The sequence below is a fragment of the Cryptotermes secundus genome, unplaced genomic scaffold (genome assembly GCF_002891405.2).
Source record: "Cryptotermes secundus unplaced genomic scaffold, Csec_1.0 scaffold174, whole genome shotgun sequence".
In the NCBI taxonomy this organism is placed as follows: Eukaryota; Metazoa; Arthropoda; class Insecta; order Blattodea; family Kalotermitidae; genus Cryptotermes; species Cryptotermes secundus.
Window position 1 is genome coordinate 956,922 of NW_019734351.1, and position 19,138 is coordinate 976,059.

General features: G+C 40.0%; 2 protein-coding genes across 2 annotated transcripts; one reads left to right on the top strand and one right to left on the bottom strand.

Moving 5' to 3' along the window:
* Positions 1-76: 76 nt before the first annotated feature.
* On the top strand, positions 77-15,477 carry LOC111868773 (leucine-rich repeat protein soc-2 homolog). The gene is made up of 3 exons (XM_023859729.2): positions 77-1,870; positions 8,825-8,984; positions 12,444-15,477. The coding sequence occupies exons 1-3, from the start codon at positions 186-188 to the stop codon at positions 14,145-14,147; spliced, it is 3,549 nt and encodes a 1,182-aa protein (XP_023715497.2). The 5' UTR covers positions 77-185; the 3' UTR covers positions 14,148-15,477.
* Positions 7,710-12,463, bottom strand: LOC111868774 (protein ALP1-like). Its single transcript, XM_023859730.2, has 3 exons — positions 11,608-12,463; positions 9,406-10,601; positions 7,710-8,367 (listed from the first exon to the last, which is right to left on the bottom strand). Exons 1-2 carry the CDS (start codon positions 12,049-12,051, stop codon positions 9,780-9,782), a joined length of 1,266 nt encoding a protein of 421 aa, XP_023715498.1. The 5' UTR covers positions 12,052-12,463; the 3' UTR covers positions 7,710-8,367; positions 9,406-9,779.
* Positions 15,478-19,138: the final 3,661 nt, after the last annotated feature.

The following is a 19,138-nucleotide window of genomic DNA, read 5'->3' on the forward strand; positions in this document are numbered from 1 at the left end:
ACGTTTCCGATACCAACTATTTCCACATGTAAATAATCATGCAAGGATCAATAGCTAGGTATCATGGAGGCTGTGGTGAAAATGGTAAATATTTGTAGACTAGAAGCTAGTGATATTAATCAGATTATATTTAAATCACTTTAAGACCTTTAAGAGCTAAGTGCGGTTGGCTCCAGCCAGCAGACATGCCGGAATCGGCTGAGCAGGCTTCTCGTGCCAAGATCGGCACAGCAACAACGAAGGATACAAAAGATATCAAAGAGAAAAAGGTATCATCGGGTTCACTTGGTGGTGGTGATGGCACCAGAACAAAAGTTGTCACAGTAAAGCATCCGGAATCCAACAAACCCAAGCCAACTGTTAAAAAGAACAGACCAATGATTGCGGATTTAGATGTAGCGAAAGACTTTTTAAGGTGCAAAGAGGATGGTGGGACAAGATTGGATTTAAGCAAATGTAGTATGACACAATTGCCGTCAAGTGTACGTGAATTAACCCACCTTGTTGAATTTTACCTCTATGGCAATAAGTTGGTGACTCTTCCTCCAGAGATTGGCTGTTTGGTCAATCTTCAAACCTTGGCCCTTAGTGAAAACTCTCTTACAAGTTTGCCTAGTGCATTTTCAAATCTAAAGTCTCTCAAAGTCCTTGATCTCAGGCACAATAAACTGAATGAGATTCCTGATGTAGTTTACAAGTTGACGTCACTTACAACATTATTCCTTAGGTTTAACAGAATTAAGGTTGTAGGAGAGGATATCAGGAATTTAACTAATCTAACAATGTTAAGTCTACGGGAAAACAAAATAAAAGAACTGCCTGCAGGGATAGGAAAGTTGGTGAATCTAACAACTTTTGATGTGTCCCACAATCACTTAGAGCATTTGCCAGTGGAAATAGGGCATTGTGTTCAGCTGTCAACTCTGGATCTTCAGCACAATGAGCTCCTGGATATCCCAGAATCAATCGGCAACCTGCAGGCATTAATACGTTTGGGCCTGAGGTACAACCGCCTGAGTGCAATACCAAAGTCCCTCAGTAACTGTGTTCATATGGATGAATTTAATGTTGAGGGAAATGCTATCTCACAGCTTCCAGATGGTCTTCTGTCAAGTTTATGTGATCTGACCAGTATAACTTTATCAAGAAATGGCTTTACATCATACCCATCTGGCGGTCCAGCTCAATTCACAAAAGTATATTCCATCAATATGGAACACAACCAGATTGACAAGATCCCTTATGGCATATTTTCACGTGCCAAGAACCTAACCAAACTCAATATGAAGGAGAATTTGCTTACATCCATGCCATTGGATGTAGGAACATGGCTTAACATGGTGGAGTTGAACCTTAGTACAAATCGGCTGACCAAAATTCCAGATGATATCCAGTACCTGCAGTTCTTGGAGGTTCTCATACTTTCCAATAATCTTTTGAAAAAGATTCCAGCCAGTATTGGAAACCTCCGTAAACTGCGGGTCTTGGATCTAGACGAGAACAAGATTGAATCTCTGCCTAACGAAATCGGTTTCTTGCGAGATTTGCAGAAACTCACAGTCCAGTCCAATCGGGTAACCACATTACCCAGAGCAATCGGACACCTTACAAACCTTTTGTACTTCAGTGTTGGTGACAATAATTTGAGTCACCTCCCTGAAGAAATTGGAACACTGGAGAATCTTAAATCACTGTATGTCAATGGCAACAAGAATCTACAAAACCTGCCCTTTGAACTCTCCCTATGCACAAACCTGCAGGTGATGCATTTTGAGAACAGCCCACTGTCACACATACCACCTGAAATTGTGGCGGGTGGTGCCAGTCTTGTCATCCACTTTTTGAGGATGCAGGGACCTTATCGAGGAATGTGAATATCCACATTACTGTGAAGCACAAAGTGTTTTACTGAACATCTTAATCAGGATGTGTGCCACTGGGCAATGACAAAATTTTGGAGTGCTTTTCCTGATTGCTGTATATTATTTCTATACAGGTTGTGCTATCTGCATAATTTTGAAGTGTTAATAAGTAATCATTCATAATATAGACTTGTGGTGCAAGAAGGAAGCCAAAGAGAAATCAGGTTACAGTGTTTTGCATGAAGTAGCATATAAACTACACATAAGTTATGCTCTAATGTTAACCTTTGATTTTTTTCCACTTGAAAGAATTTATCAGTAATGCCAATCCTATGAACTTGAGGCTGCAATATGACTTTAGAATCAAAATTTTCCAATATACATTTATTCATGGAAAATTGCATATCCTGTTTCATGTTCACATATATGTAAACCTATCGTACCCACTACATATGGCACATGAAGGTGACATGCAGGTCATTTTAAGTAATTTCTGAAAGAGCTATTTGTGAGTTTCATATATATATATGTTTGCCCTTTGATTTATCTGTGGACATGAGTGTCATAGACATTGACCGACTGTGTTGTTTGAAACTTAGTATGAGCAAAAACCTGTAGGTACATCCTTTCCAACCCCACTCATACGACTATCAACACTAGTCATATAGGCTCATGAGTTTGGAACAACAGTGACACGATTCATGTAGAATCTTTTTAAGTTTCATGTGGTGGCAAATCATTCAAAAGTATATAGCTTTAAGGTGCTTTAGGGAAGTGGGGAGTAATATGCTGATCATACAAAATATTTCTATTTGGTGACTTGGAATAAATTGATATGTAAAATTTGATGGTGACATAAACATGACTGTTACTAATATGTTGAGTATTAAAAGCTGCTGATGGCTAAGCCTTCAGAACTCTGAAATACATCAAGTGCTTTTAATACTTGTTTGTTATTTGTTGTGGTGTTAAAAATCCAACTGTTTAGATAAAATTTCCCATTTAAGTCTGCAGTGCTCAGTTGGAGAAGTAGGTTACTTTGTGGATGTATTTATTTCATCTCCCAGAATGTCATTGTCTGACCTTAACTCTAAGGTACTTAGGAAAGTGAAAAGTAACATGGTGATGATACAAAATATTTCAGTTTGATGACTTGGTGTAAATTGACATGTAAAATTTAATGGTGACATAAACATGTCTGATGGCTAACCCTTCAGATCTCTGAAATGTATCAAATGCTTAATAATATGTGCTTGTTATCTGTTGTGATGTTAAATATCCAGTTGTTTTAGATTACATTTTCAATTTCATATGTTGATGTAAGGTATGCCACTCAGTAAACCTGCAGTGGTCACCTTGAGAAGGTTACTTTGAGGATGTATTTCACTCTTCATCTTCCAAGTCATTGTCTGTCTTTCTGTACTATAAACTGAGAATAAGTTACGTTCCTGTATAAATGGCCGTTTCATAACTATCATAAGTGGCTCCATATAGTGTAATTAGCATTGTAAACGATTTTCATCATAGCTATAAAATCAAAACCAAAACAAATTCAGTGTGTAAGTTTTGTTTCTGCAGTATAATAAATTCACTTTTTGCTTTCAACTGTAATTAATACTCAGGAAATTGATTAACTAGACATTGTTATAAAATACTGTGAGTTATCTGTATGACAAGTAGAATGTTGGTTATGGTCACTGGTACGTGTAGAGCAGTGCTTCTCAACTGCCGGGCTGCGAGAGGCTCTTCTGGAATTTGTCATTTTCATTTTCTAAGCATTTTTCATGAATAAATATTTTATAGTGGAAATATTCTGAGGAGAATAATATTTGTGTTGAGCAGCCCTGACACAGAACACCTAAAACTATGTAGCAAATGTCAGTGACCAAGCCGCATATTTTTAAACATGGAAGTATTCATGAATGATCAGGAATTTTCAGACATCCAAATCTTTCAACATTCGGGAAAGGCAATACCGATGTTTATGTCCAATCATAAAAATTGCCTGCAAGCTGATTACAACAATGGGCGGCATATCCTCTGTTCTCAGAACTGAGTGAAATAACATCTGTGTTGCAAATGTCAGTGACCAATCAGCAAGGAAGTATAAAGAAAATGTTTCCACTGAAACTGAAGATCAAGGCAGTCTGTATCCGGTTCTCAAATCTAGTAATACTGAATACTGTTTCTTCGCAAGGTAACTACAAAATGCTACAAGATTTCATTAGTCCAGTGATTGATAACTAATTTAAATGTAATTTTACATTTGTCAACATGCCACACTGTATACTTCTGCAGCTACTCAAGAATTTCCCAGCATTTTATGGAACCCGAAGGTTCATTACCGTGTTCACAAGAGCCCTCCACTGGTCCCTATCCTGAGCCAGATCTACCCAATTCACACCATCCCATCCTATCTCTCTAAGATCCATTCTAATATTGTCCACCCACCTATGCCTTTGTCTTCCCTGTGGTCTCTTTCCTTCTGGCTTTCCCACCAATATCCTATATGCATTCCTCATCTCCCCCATTCGTGCTACATGACCTGCCCACCTCATCCTCCTTGACTTGATCATTCTAATTATACTTGGAGAAGAGTACAAGTTATGAAGCTCCTGATTATGCAGTTTTCTCCAACCTCCTGTCACTTCATCCCTCTTTGGTCCAGATATTCTCCTGAACACCCTGTTTTCAAACACCCTCAGTCTATGTTCCTTCCTTAATGTCAGAGACCAAGTTTCACACCCATACAGAACTACAGGCAAAATTATAGTTTTGTAAGTTACTGCTAGGCTGGTAACCCCTCTTAAAGTCATTTATTCCTCTATACAGGTCTCTGATGTTCTTGTTCTTACTGTTCATTGCACGCTCATCAAGTTTGTCTTTCAGATATTCCCTCTTTTTGTTCCTGAAATGCCTGCTGGTTTCACGTCTTATATTGTTCAGATTATCCCCATTTAACTCGCTTGGATCCTGTAACCATTGCAATTTGGTATACATAAGTGTACTAATCCTCTTTATGATTATGCTATAATTAATTACTAATATTATGTTAGCTTAATGCATGAACACTAACAAAACTCAAAACTGGAAAGGTATTTACAAGTAAATTTGTTGGGACTGGGCCCTCGTCTTATAAAAAAAGAACTTACTGGGCCGCGGTCTCATAAAGGTTGAGAACCACTGATCTAGAGAAGTGCTCTGTAGCTGAATGAAGATGCAAAATAAAGTTTGTACGCCTGATGTAAACAATCTTGATATAAAGTCTGACTGATAAGTTACAGAATTAATTGTTCTGGGTGAAACTAAAGGCCATAACAATTAATTAAATTTATCTACTTCAAATTAATCTACTCCCTGATTGTACTGGTGATGCCAGCATATCTGGATTCTTCTTTGAAGACAGTGTTTTGATTACCACATTACACTTTATTTGCTTCGTGGTACCTCCAGAAATCCCTTGTTTCTTAGAAACAAGGGATTTAGATATGGGACAGAATAGTCACTTAGTCCCAAATCCCATGGATAGGAAAACAGTGGAATTACTCGTATGTGCTTGGCCAAGAATTTTCTTTTTGCAGAATTAGACAATATTATCATGACATTCATGGCACATTTTACTGTTGGCCATCTTTCATGGGACAAAACATCCAATCAGGCGAGATTTTGATCCCCAGTTGCAGTTCTTAATATATTTGGCTGTTTTCTTAGGTTCTGCTGTGGATTTGAAGAAAATATTTTGCTCCACATCAGAAATTTCAAAATGCAGATATACTGATGTACTCCCTATGTCTGAATGTGACTGCTATTTTTCATGACTTAAAAGGATGCAATACGGATGATGTCAGTGAGAACCGATGTCATTTTCTTAATATTATGAGGTTTTTGGCACGACCTCATATTTCAAAATATTCTACTTTGTTCCTGCCTCAGATTATCCTTTTTAACGGTTTAATGTGAGTAAAGTTCTGCTGATAAAAGATTTTTCTCAGGACACCAGACTCTAAAGACATATATAATAATACAGTTAAACTAAGGAGTTAGCTGAGTGTGTATCTCATGATGACTTGTGCTTGATATTATCATGTGTATGAGTCAGTGTTCACAGGATTTCAATTAATAATTTGATTTATTGAACACTTACAGTCATAACTATAAGTGACTATAGCGCTATCACAAATTTACACTCTACAGTTCACTGCAACACGTACTAAGTCTTCTCAATCTGTTTGGTCTTCACCAGTCATTCCCGGGCTCACAGACTGGCAGCCATCTCACACCAACCTCCTGCTCTTCTAACTGCCATCTCAAGACTCCAAGTCCAAGTCACATTGCAACTGATGGTCAGTCAACCAGTAAGTCTTGGTGTCAAGCCCTATCTGGTGCTCATGATCAGATATTTATTACTCTTTGACAGTTACGGTTTTGTTTTTGTGGGGCGCCCTCTCTGACGAGAGGACGGATCCCTCTTTTGTATATGCCGCTGGCCCTTGCCAGAGCAGTCTTTCTTGGGTCCAAATCTCTTGGGACTCACAACCGAATATTACTGTTTCAGATTTGAAACTTCCCTTTTCGTCGCCTCCTACGACTCACAGGGTCATGGTGAAGGTATTCGACCCCACCTCCATATGGGCTTGACTGACTCTGCACTCACTCTCCTCCTTATAACATCTCAGCACGAACAGCACAGTAAACATCGTTCCTCTGTTGCAGTGCAAGTGTTGCTGTAGAAACATGCTTGTATGCAGAGCCATTACCAACGGCTGTTCTATAGTTGCTTATTTTGCAGTCATTGCCGGGCAACGCATTTACATGCCATAATATCTTTCAGATCACTTAGAACGACTGTATACATTCCATGCAATGCATTGTCTTTGTAGTCAACTTTCAGGATTTCATTTCCAGTTTCCAGAACGTTTGCTAGGTCTATATCCGTGGGTTTGCCATTCTGCAAAGCAGTTTTAACACCAGGGCAACCTTAGCGTTCCTATGTACACACAGACGGCACGGGGCCCTCCTGCCCCCTGCTGGGTTTCACTGCATTTGACCGTTTTATGGATGCAATCACTGCAAAACAGCATCCCAAAATGAACTTCTGCCACAACAATATCCACATACAGGTAATCCATCTGTCACCATGTTTCAAAGCGTCACTCCAGTAACTTCTGCATTTCACCTTAGTCATACAAATCCGAAAAATTCACCAATCAAGCCACAATCCAATTGGATCTGTAGTTGCAGCAGTCACCAATTACACAACCAGTTCAGTCAATTGCCAAAATTCCTAAATAGAGCAATCGGTTAGCTGGAATTTTGGATCATATAGGAAACGAGGGAATGGAATAATGGAACCCAGATCCCGTCGACTTGCCTGTAGGACAAAGAATTCGCCAGCACTAGTTTCCATTCACACGACCACCGAGCGAACAAACAGGCATTTAGGATCGTTTAGTATGGTTGCGAAAATGGACAGTTGTGCTACTATAGGAAATACAGGAGAGAGGTTGTAAGGGTGTGGTAAACAGAACTGATGGCGGCTGCAGGAGCAGAGAGCAGAGGGAAGTCGAAAAACTAGAATGGAGGTTGATGAGTGCCTGGAGAGAATATAGTTTGTGCCATGATAAGGGCAGTGCGCATGGATCTGTGTGATCCAGCGGAGAACGCAGTTCTTCTGTCATATGAATGAGGCTTCCTACAGTCTCTCTGGGAGCAGACGAGAGGTTTCCATGAATTGCTTAGACAGAAGCCATTCTTTCTGTTCATATATTGGGATGGAGCTCAATCTCAGCCGCCTCCCTCACGATGCGATCCATGTTTCTGGACTTGGTGGAGGGGGTGGTGGTATGGTGTAGCTGGATGCTGTGCAGTTCTATGAAAAAAATTACGGCATTCAGCACTATCTCCGCTCATCACCAACTTCTTTAAGGAGGACTTCAAGGAGATGGCAGTTGATCTGGCTGCCCACTGTCGGTTACGTGGACGACTCATCATCTGACCACACAGACCCGACAGCCTGAAGTGCTTCCTTGACCACTGAAGAGTGTCCACTAGAAAATTCAGTTCACCATGGAGACGAAAAGAAACGACACCCTTCCCTTCCTTGACACAGATATTGTCATATGTACAGTGTGACTATAGACAGGGTTCGGATTGTTAATCGGATTTAATGAATCTTTAGCCTTTGATACAGCGCGTGACTACACACTAGTATTCACAATCACGTGTTTACTGTCGTTGCTTGGTAGCAGCTTCCAACAGTGCACGTCCTCCTTCCTCTGGGTTCTGAACTGTTACCAGGCTCGGCTACCAGCTTCTCACAATGACTAAACTGCAGCCAGTCCTCTAACCAACTCTTCATTAACTTCACTTGCTAACTCCTCTGCTGCAATTCAACTGTCGTGGAATTGCTGTGTTCGTGTTTATTGGTGGAGCCCTTACTTAGCAGCAGCTCTTGCCTAGAAATGGGTCTGCATGCCACAATACTTACAGCATACACAATAGTTATCTGGAACATAAAATGTACCATAAACCTACTCATACCAACCTCTACCCTATCTCTACCTCTCATCACCGCCCATCCAACAAGCATGCCATACTTTCCACACTGGTACACAGGGATAGAGCTTTGTGTAATCAAGACCATCAAGACACCCTCCATGTGGAGGTGGTGATCCTGGGGGGCATTTTCAGGCAGAACGACTACACCGACCGAGCAGTTTCACAGGACCCTCAACCCTCCCCCGAGGGTTGCCAAGCCTGAAGAAAAGTCAATTTCAGTCGCTTTCCTGCCTTATGTTGGGTGGATATTCAATCACATTAGTAGGTTCCTGTCACGGCACATCAAGTCTGAGGGCCACCACCAAAGAATAATATCTAGTGCTGTTCAGTCAGGCAAGGACGACCAGGGACTACACACCGACAGTAAATGAATTTGGTCAGAAGGGCCATTCGATTGATACCAGGGTGAAGCAGCACCAGCATCTGAAATATCCGGGCAAATTAGCTGTTGCGGAGCAGATTGTTAACTTGAGTCTCCGCTACACCACACCACCAACCTCTCCACTAAGCCCAGAAACATGGATCACATCATCAGGGAGGCGACTGAGATTGAACTCCATCCCAGTAATATGATAGGGAGGATGAGGTCTGTCTAAAGGCCCGTCCACATTACTCATGCTCATGCTCGTCTGACTCACTATGCTCACAAGTAATGTGGACGATATGACAAGTCACGAGACAAGCAATATGCGCCACTGGTTCGTGAAGCTCTGCTTGTTGTTGGTACATCAAAGGGGTTCGCGACAAGCCGCCCGAGTCATGTGGATGATGACGAGCCTTGATCAGTCAACTTTCTGCACTCGTGTGGAACATGGAGTGGACGAACAATTCCACGATCAAGTTTATGAAAAACACCCAGTGTTGTGGGATGCTACCCACTGTTTATATAAAGTGAAAAACTGAAGCGTGGGATTCAATCGCAACGGAACTTAATATAGTCGTGGCTGAATTGAAAAGTACAGTGAACAGTTTGTTAGCTACATACCGGAAAGTGCATCAGAAGCTTAGTGCTGCTGGAAAATCACGATCTGGAGCTGACGAAGTGGACACCCCAAACTGGTTTGCATACAAAGCCTTCTCATTTCTTCACAACAGATATCAACCTCGGCAGACAATCAACACAGAAGTAAGTAAAACTAGTTTCATAGTCAAAACTTGTAATTTACACAATATTTATTTTGGAAGAAAATCAAAGAAGAAAAAAATGTTAACTCATTCACGAAATGTAGGTGTGTTCATGCCTGGAACATTTTAATTAGTTACAAAAATATAAAATAAAGGTAAAAACTCATATTAGTAGATACTTGAAATGTACCTAGGTATCTGGTAAATGAATAGTAAGAATAAATTCTTGAAAAATTATTGATAATCAACTTGCCATGGCACTCTCCCATCTTCGGACATGAAATAAGCAGCAAATTCATCTCTAATGTCATTAGCAGTCTGAGTTGACTGTCGCGAAATGGTTGGTAATGGCGTAAACGTTGTAGCAGTCGTGATCTCATTTCTCCATGTTCCACGAGTTACGTGTCCATTCTCTTCATGATCGAGTGCTCCCCCAGGAGTATAAATTTGTCTGGAATCACAGCTTTTTCGCAAGAAATTATGCAGGTATATGCAAGCCATAATAACACTTTGAGCTTTCTCAGGCTGCAGTAATATAGGCTTTCTTAGTACTCGGAACACAGAAGAAAGTATTCCGAACGCATTTTCCACGATCTGACGTGCTCTTGAAAGTCTGTAGTTGAAAATATGCTTACTTGATCCCCCGTGCTGCTGTCCAGAATACGGCTTCATGATATGATTGTTTAGGGGAAACGCGTCATCTGCGACAATGACATAGGGTACTCCTTTCTGTCTTCCTGGGAGAGCATGAGCATCCGGGAAAATGACTATACCATTCTCCATATTTTTAAAAAAAGTTGTATTTCGAAAAACACTACTGTCTGGAATTCGACCGTGGCAGCCCACATCAGCATACATAAAACAGTAGTCAGCATCCACTAGACCAAAAATAACAATACTGAAAAACGACTTGTAATTGAAAAAGTCACTTCCAGAGTTAGCTGGGCATTGTACTGCGCAAAGTTTGCCATCCATTGCACCGACGCAATGAGGAAAGTTCCATTTTCTCTCATATTCTTCAGCTACCAGCAACCACTCATCCTGTGTCTGAGGTATCTGCAAACAATAAAAACTAATTATAACAATAAACAATAATAATATGTAACAAAAATAATGAACATTCTACTGTATTCTAGTTTACTTATCTTCCTTGCTTTGTTATCAATTTTGTATTTTCATTTTCCTAGTCCTACCTCTATTCTTTTCTATTTTATTTTCATTGCTTTGTTATAGTTTACATCAATTTTCCTTGCTTTATTTCAGGACGGAGGAGAAGCGTCTGGCTCCCAACTTGAAGAGGCTGCGAGCATGTGTGTAGTGATGAAGGCGATCTTGTTAGTAAACAAGAAACAGATCATGCACAAACACAAGTCAACAAAGCACCACCTACACGAAATGAAAACAAAGTATTTGTTTCACCCAGAAAAATTCCAAGAAAAAGTGCTAACACTGAAGATCCCCGAATAGGAGAGGCGTACACTGCTCTATAAGCCGCTATTGCTAAAAAAAGAGATGAATTCAACACCTATGGAGAGTATATAGCGAATGTTCTGCGATCCATGGATAAACCAACACGTGCTTTTGTTAAAAAAGAGTTCTGAGACATAATTTTCAAAGCAGAAAGCTGCATTTATACATCCCTTTCTGCAATAACACAATCATCTGGAACCTCGTGCGACTATTCTGGGTTAAGCTCAAGCAATAGCAACTACAGCTGCTTGTTGTTCATGCCATCTCCTCCACAACCAATCGCTATCAGCACTCAATATGCAGAGACCAACAAACAGTGAAATTCTCGACAGACATCTGTTTCTGCTCCCGACGGTATCAGACATGCCAGTTCACAGTTGCTTGATTTCTTCATTTCGAATGGATTCTTTTATTCAAATTTTCATTTGTTTCTCTCATTTGACTGTTAACTTTTTCTGCTTTATATGTTTTGAAATCCTATTGTAGTTTCTGTCGTTGATATGGCTGAATGTTTTGTAATTATTTTTATGGCTTCGACCACAATATGAATAAAGAATAAAGAAACGTACATTATTATTACACATTAACTTACCTTTACAAACTCCTTCAAACTGTCAAGAAGTGCTGCACATACTTCAGGAAGAATGTTTGATATCACTTGCTTGGAGACTTTAAATACAAAACTGAGACTGGAGTAGGAGTCGCCAGTTGCTAGGTATCTGAGGGTAAGTGCCAATCGCTTTACAACTGGAATAGCTTTTCGAAATGTGCTGTCAGCCTTTGCTATCTTCGGTCCCACCAAATTTATTAGAGCTTCAAAATCTGATGAGGACATACGGCAAAATGTCTTGAAATGTAAATTTTCCACTCCCAAGGCCTCCAAGGAATCACTTCCACTGTATATTTCCCGACTTTTGAAAACTGTGGTCATCCACCATCTGCGTTTTTTAGGTAGTTTCTTGCGTCTTCGTTCTTGTTCCTGACCTAACAGGCGTATCACTAGGAAACTCGCAGCACTCACTACAACTTCATCCATTTTAAATTTTTAATTTAAAAACTATTGCCAATAAATTAAAATAAGACTACAGCCTATACACACTACGAGTAAATATACGGATTCTCACGCGTCGAAGCCTGGCGAGCACGAGTAATGTGGACGGGCATGAGCGACCAAGAAAGACCGTACGCCGCCTCCGTCACATAACCGTACATCTGGATTCAGTGAGTGTATAGTTTCTCACCAAACGTACAAAATGATTTTGCTGTTTCGGCAAGTACGACCGTTTGCAGTGCCAACTTTTTCCATATTCATAGTATCAAGGAAGCTATGTGTCAAGTCTTTGTGAAAATGGCAACTGATTGTGGACGATAAACTTGTTTGTTTAAGTAGAATATATTTAAATCACTTTAGGAGGTAAGTGGTGTTAGCCACAACCAGAATACATGCTGGAATCGGCCGAGCAAGCTGCTGGTACCACGATCGGCGCAACAACAACGAAAGATACAAAAGATATCAAAGAGAAAATGTTGTCATCGTGTTCACTTGGTAGTGGTGACGGCCCTAGATCGAAAGTTGTCACGGTTAAGCACCCGGACTCGAACAAACCGAAGCCAACTGTTAAAAAGAATAGACCAATACTTGCTGATTTAGATGTAGCGAAAGACTTTTTAAGGTGCAAAGAGGATGGTGGGACACGATTGGATTTAAGCAAATCTAGTATAACACAATTGCCATCGACTGTACATGAAGTAACCCACCTTGTTGAATTTTACCTTTATGGCAACAAGTTGGTGACTCTTCCTCCAGAGATTGGTTGTTTAGTCAATCTTCAAACCTTGGCCCTTAGTGAAAACTCTCTTACAAGTTTGCCTGATGCACTTGCAAATCTGAAGTCTCTTAAAGTCCTTGATCTCAGGCACAATAAACTGAATGAGATTCCTGATGTAGTTTACAAGTTGACGTCACTTACAACATTATTCCTTAGGTTTAACAGAATTAAGGTTGTAGGAGAGGATATCAGGAATTTAACTAATCTAACAATGTTAAGTCTACGGGAAAACAAAATAAAAGAACTGCCTGCAGGGATAGGAAAGTTGGTGAATCTGATAACATTTGACATATCCCACAATCACTTAGAGCATATTCCAGTGGAAATAGGGCATTGTGTTCAGCTGTCAACTCTGGATCTTCAGCACAATGAGCTCCTGGATATCCCAGAATCAATCGGCAACCTGCAGGCATTAATACGTTTGGGCCTGAGGTACAACCGCCTGAGTGCAATACCAAAGTCCCTCAGTAACTGTGTTCATATGGATGAATTTAATGTTGAGGGAAATGCTATCTCACAGCTTCCAGATGGTCTTCTCTCAAGTTTAAGTGACCTGACGAGTATCACTTTATCAAGAAATGGCTTCACATCATACCCATCCGGGGGACCAGCTCAGTTCACACATGTATATTCCATCAATATGGAACACAACCAGATTGACAAGATCCCTTATGGCATATTTTCACGTGCCAAGAACCTAACCAAACTCAATATGAAGGAGAATTTGCTTACATCCCTGCCACTGGATATGGGAACATGGCTTAACATGGTGGAGTTGAACCTTGGCACAAATCAGCTGACCAAAATTCCAGATGATATCCAGTACCTGCAGTGCTTGGAGGTTCTCATTCTTTCCAACAATCTCTTAAAAAGGATTCCAGCCAGTATTGGAAATCTCCATAAACTACGGGTCTTGGATCTAGAAGAGAACAAGATTGAATCTCTGCCGAATGAAATTGGTTTCTTACGTGATTTGCAGAAACTCATAGTGCAGTCCAATCAGGTAACTGCGCTACCCAGAGCAATCGGACACCTTACAAATCTTGTGTACCTCAGCGTTGGTGAAAATAATTTGACTTACCTCCCTGAAGAAATTGGAACACTGGAGAATCTTGAGTCACTGTACATCAACGACAACCCAAGTCTGCACAACCTGCCCTTTGAACTTGCCCTGTGCACAAACTTGCAGATCATGAGTATTGAGAACAGCCCACTATCACACATACCACATGAGATTGTGGCGGGGGGCCCCTCTCTTGTCATCCACTTCCTGAAGATGCAGGGACCTTATCGAGCAATGTGAACACAAACATTATTAAGTAGTGAAGAACAAAGTGTTTTACTGAACATCTTAATTGGGATGTGTGCCATTGTGGAGCAACAAAACTTTGGAGTCCTTTTCCTGAATGCTGTATATTATTTCTATGCAAGCAATGCTATCTGCATGACCTTCAGTAATTTATGAGTAGTCATTCATAATATAGACTTGTGGTACAAGAGAAAAGCCAAAAGAGAGATCAGATTACAATGTTTTGCATGAAGTAGCATATAAACAACATGTAAGTTATGCTCAAGTGTTAATTGCCTTTGCCCCCCCCCCTCATTCGAAAGAATTTATCTGTGGTGCCAGTCATAAGAGTTTCTGGCTGCAGTCTGACTTTAGAATCAAAATTTTCCTCTGTGAATTCATACATGATAAATTGCATATCCTGTTTCATGTTCACACACACATATATATGTAAACAGATCATACCTACTGCATATGGCATGTGAAGGTGACATGCAGATTGTTCTAGGGTGCTCTTTGAGAGCTTTATTTGTGAGTTTCATATGTATGTATGCACTGTGATTCAACTATGGACATCAGTGTCATAGAAACTAATTTGAATATGTTCTGCAAAACTTGGTATGAACATAAAGTTGTGGGTACATACTTTCCAGCCCCACTCATTAGCACTATCAACACACTAGTCATACAGGCTCATGAGTTTGGAACAACAGTGACATGATTCATGTAGAATCTTTTTAAGTTTCATGTAGTGGCAAATCATTCGAAAGTATATAGTTTTAAGATACTTTAGGAAAGTGAAAAGTAATATGCTGATCATACAAAATATTTCTATTTGGTGACTTGGAATAAATTGATATGTAAAATTTGATGGTGACATAAACATGACTGTTACTAATATGTTGAGTATTAAAAGCTGCTGATGGCTAAGCCTTCAGAACTCTGAAATACATCAAGTGCTTTTAATACTTGTTTGTTATTTGTTGTGGTGTTAAAAATCCAACTGTTTAGATTACATTTTCCATTTCGTATGTTGGTGTAAGGTATGCAACTCAGTAAGTTTTCAGTGTTCTAGGTTACCCTGTGGAATTATGTATTTCTCTCTCTGTCTCTCAGAATGTCGTCGTCTGTCTTTCTGTACTTTAAACTAAGAACAACATATGTAACTGTATAAGTGGTCATTTCATATCTAACATGAATGGTTCTATATACTGTAATTGGCATTTTAAATGATTTCCAACATAGCTGTAAAATGAAAATCAGAAGAAAAATCAGTGTGAAACTTTTGCTGTTCCAGTATAATAAATTAACATTTGTCAGCTGTAATAAATACTGAAGAAATTGATTGACCAAACTTTGTTATAAAATGCTGTGAGTTGTCTGTATGACACGTAGAATGTTGGTTGTGATCTTTGTTCATCAAGAAAAGTGCCCTTTAGCTGAATTTAAGTGCAAAATAATATTTGTACTCCAGATGCAAACAACCCTAATACTAAGTCTCACTCATAAATTACAGAATTCATTGTTTTGTATGAAACTGACCACCTCCACCTCCACCACCATCACCTCCAGTGATGGAGGCTAGCTCTTTCTAAGGGACCCAACTGAATAGGTTTTTCCTTCACCTGAGGACGGAAACAGATCCAGTTTCCGAAACGTCGTGTTTTTATTTGTTATCTTAAAAACCAGGACGATGGATGAAGTCCAAAATCCCAACATATCAGTTTCCCCCTTATTTTACATTGTGATGCCAGCATGTCTGGGATTCTTCTTTCAGTACAGTGTTCTGATTCCCACATCACACTTCATGTGATGTCTGGTTCCTTCAGAAGTCCCTTCTTTTTTTTTTTTTCTCTTAATTATGTTTTATGTAGGCACTCAGTCCCTAATCCCGTGGGTGAGGAAACAGTGGAATGTTGTGCTTGGTCAAGAATTGTTTTCTGCTGAATTAGAGAACATTATCATGACATAGAGGACAATTTTTTCTGCACCTGTAATTCTCTACAGCTATGGATGAAATAAGTACTAATAATAATCCGTCAAGTTAAAATGTCTTCTTTATGAATGAGAGGATCTGAAACCCTCAGGTAGCGCTGTAAGTAGACAAGCACACAATATTTCTCTTCCTCAAAAGTTTTGTCATTATTTGTGGGATATATCATCCCCAGGTGCAGTTCTTAATATTTCTTTGGCTCTTTTCCAAGTTTCTTATGAGAAAGACTCTACAAGACAAATATAATTACAAAGTTAGAAACTACTAAGTTAATGGTGTGTGTATCTCATGATTAGATGATTGAGGTTGACTGGATAGTGCATTAAATGAAACCAGAACTGTTATTTAATACTGGCTTAATCACAGGGACGTTACTTTTTAGTTTACTTCCCATAAAGTAGGGGTCCCTCCAGAACATTGATACGTATATACCAAACTACATATCATCTTCCAGAAGATCTTTATAGTCATTGGCACAATAACCCAGAATCTCATATAACGTTAAACTTGCCTGACAACTTTTGGTGTAGATCCCCAATCCAAATTTCTTGAACACTTCTTCTGTGCTTTTTTTCATCTACTATTTCATTTTTATGATGATATAATACAGTGCTTAGTTTTGAGAAGTAATGTAAAAATAGCAGTTTTAAAAATGATTTGTTATCGTTCCAATACTGTCCGAATCATCAGTCACTAAATGCTACTCCCAATTTCTGTTCTAGTATCAGGCTACTGGTATAGCGCAGGCATTTAAGTGAATATTTACAGTATCCAAGACGTATATTCGAAACATAGGCAAGATGAACATTAATGTTTCATCACTAAAGATGAAGGAAATGAGCATGAATGACAAGAAAATGAAACTGTTTGAAATAATTTGATATGTATGTACCAAGTTGCTCTGATATCATGGATTCATGGGATTTCAGGTAACAAAATATCCAGTGTAACTAATTACTTTTCAAGATATATGTGTGTGTGTGTGTGTGGGTATATAACTGATTATAAGCTTTCACAGTGGTTCACCGTTGATGTTTATTCTTGCGTCTTTGCACCATGTGGATGTGGGCAGTGATCTTGATAGCACCTGCATCATCAGGGTTGAAATGATTGAGTGTCCATGTATATATAGATCTTGGTTCAACAGTCCAGCGGAGGGAAATCTGGAGGTTTTCTCTACTAGAGACAGCAGACAGAAATGTGAACAGAAACAGCCCTTCTAAGGGCCACTGAGTGCTTAAAAAGCCATCAGCAACTGATATTCCCAAGCAGTGATCAATTTGAATGCTTACTAAGCATAGTGTTTCTCCCTGCTGTGTGATGAGCAGTGTGGAAGAAGGAATGGGGAATGGTATGTAATAGGAGGAAGATGGGCCAGGGTGGGGGAGCAAATTCCCTATGGAATTGTTGCAGCTCTCTCTCACTGTGACATGGGTTGTGTGGAGTATGCATGATTATGACATCCTCTCTGCTGCTTAAGTATGTGGATGATCATTCTACAGCCAAGGTGTAACATGTAACTTCCTTCTGTATTGAAATTCTGGTGTAAGCTGATTTCTCTGGCTTCCAAGACAGCTTTCCTAATGCCATTGTGTCCAGTGTTCATGGCTGATTCAATGTTCAGCCACATCCAAGTATTTGAATGACATTTGACTGAATGCTCAGCCACAGCTGAGTGTTCAAATGATAAAGCCAGAAGAGTCTGGTGTCCTTCGTGCTTTCTTCAATCATGTGACTTGTCTCACCAATGTACAGTCCTACATTTGCATGGGATATCATAGACTCCCTCAGCTTTTAGACCAGGCTGTTCTTAATGGACCTGAGAGTCCTGTATGTCTTGGAAAGTGATAGATATGTGGTTTTATGTTGTTCCATGCCATTATTCTGCTGACTTGGTTTCCAGCATGGTGAAAATGCTATGCTGATGGCTTTCTGCTTACTGTCTTGTCTCCCTCAGTGTTTCACTGATGTAGAGTGCTCTGTGGATCTGCCTGGGAGAACAACCACTGCTGCACCCCCCAGGTGGCCAGAAGAAATGTGAGAGCATTCCCAATCATCTTCACCTCCCCAATTAATCTTCCCTCCTTCCAAAAAGAGATTAAGTCCACAATACACAACTAGTTTTCACTGTGGATAGTTAGAGCTGGGGATCGCATAATCACGTAGAGTCTAACCCATTATAAGGTCAACGTCTCACAGCAAAACTTTTACCACTTCACCTTCTAACTGAAAAGCCAGTTATCCAACACCTCCCTATCATGCATGTACATCTTCTGAAGACATCACTCTCACCTTAGAGCAGTTGAGCTTTGATGTCATTAGTGTCAAACACATGACAGCTAAATGCCCCTCATATGAGGGTCCAAAAATAACTGCATTCGTATCTTTCTTACTTGCATCCCTGGCATACTGCTAGAAGTCTATCTTCATAATGTACCAACCTATACCATGCTCTCATCAAGGTAAAAGCCTGCATGCCCCAGGCTGGCCTCATGCAATGCTACAACTGCCAGCAATTCAGCCACATCTGGATTCATTGCAAACAGCCATCAAGATGTCTCTGGTGTAGGGGTGACCATTACCAGCAAGAGTGTCAGGAGAAAGACGATAGCAGCAGCATATCGAAATGCTGCAACTCCAGTGCATGGCATGCACCCAACTACAGAAGTTGTAGCTCAGCCAAAAAGGGACAGCAGCACAGAAAGCAATGTCCTGCTGTCTCTTCAGTCAAAGCTTGATTTTGAGATTGGCAGTGCCAGGGATGATCTGTGCAGTAGCTGCAATAGGCTCCAAACCTAGACCAACATGGCCACCACATCAAGAATCAGATCTCTAAGCCTGTGATGCCTGCATCTGACAAATGCATCACTGAAGGGGATATGTTTACTCTAATAACCACAGTGTAGCAGATCATGACAGGTTTAGTCTCCCAAATAGAAGATGATTGCTTTTCCATCATTATGAAAGCAGTCTATGGACTTGTCATAAGGGACTTCCTTCATTGCATATATAG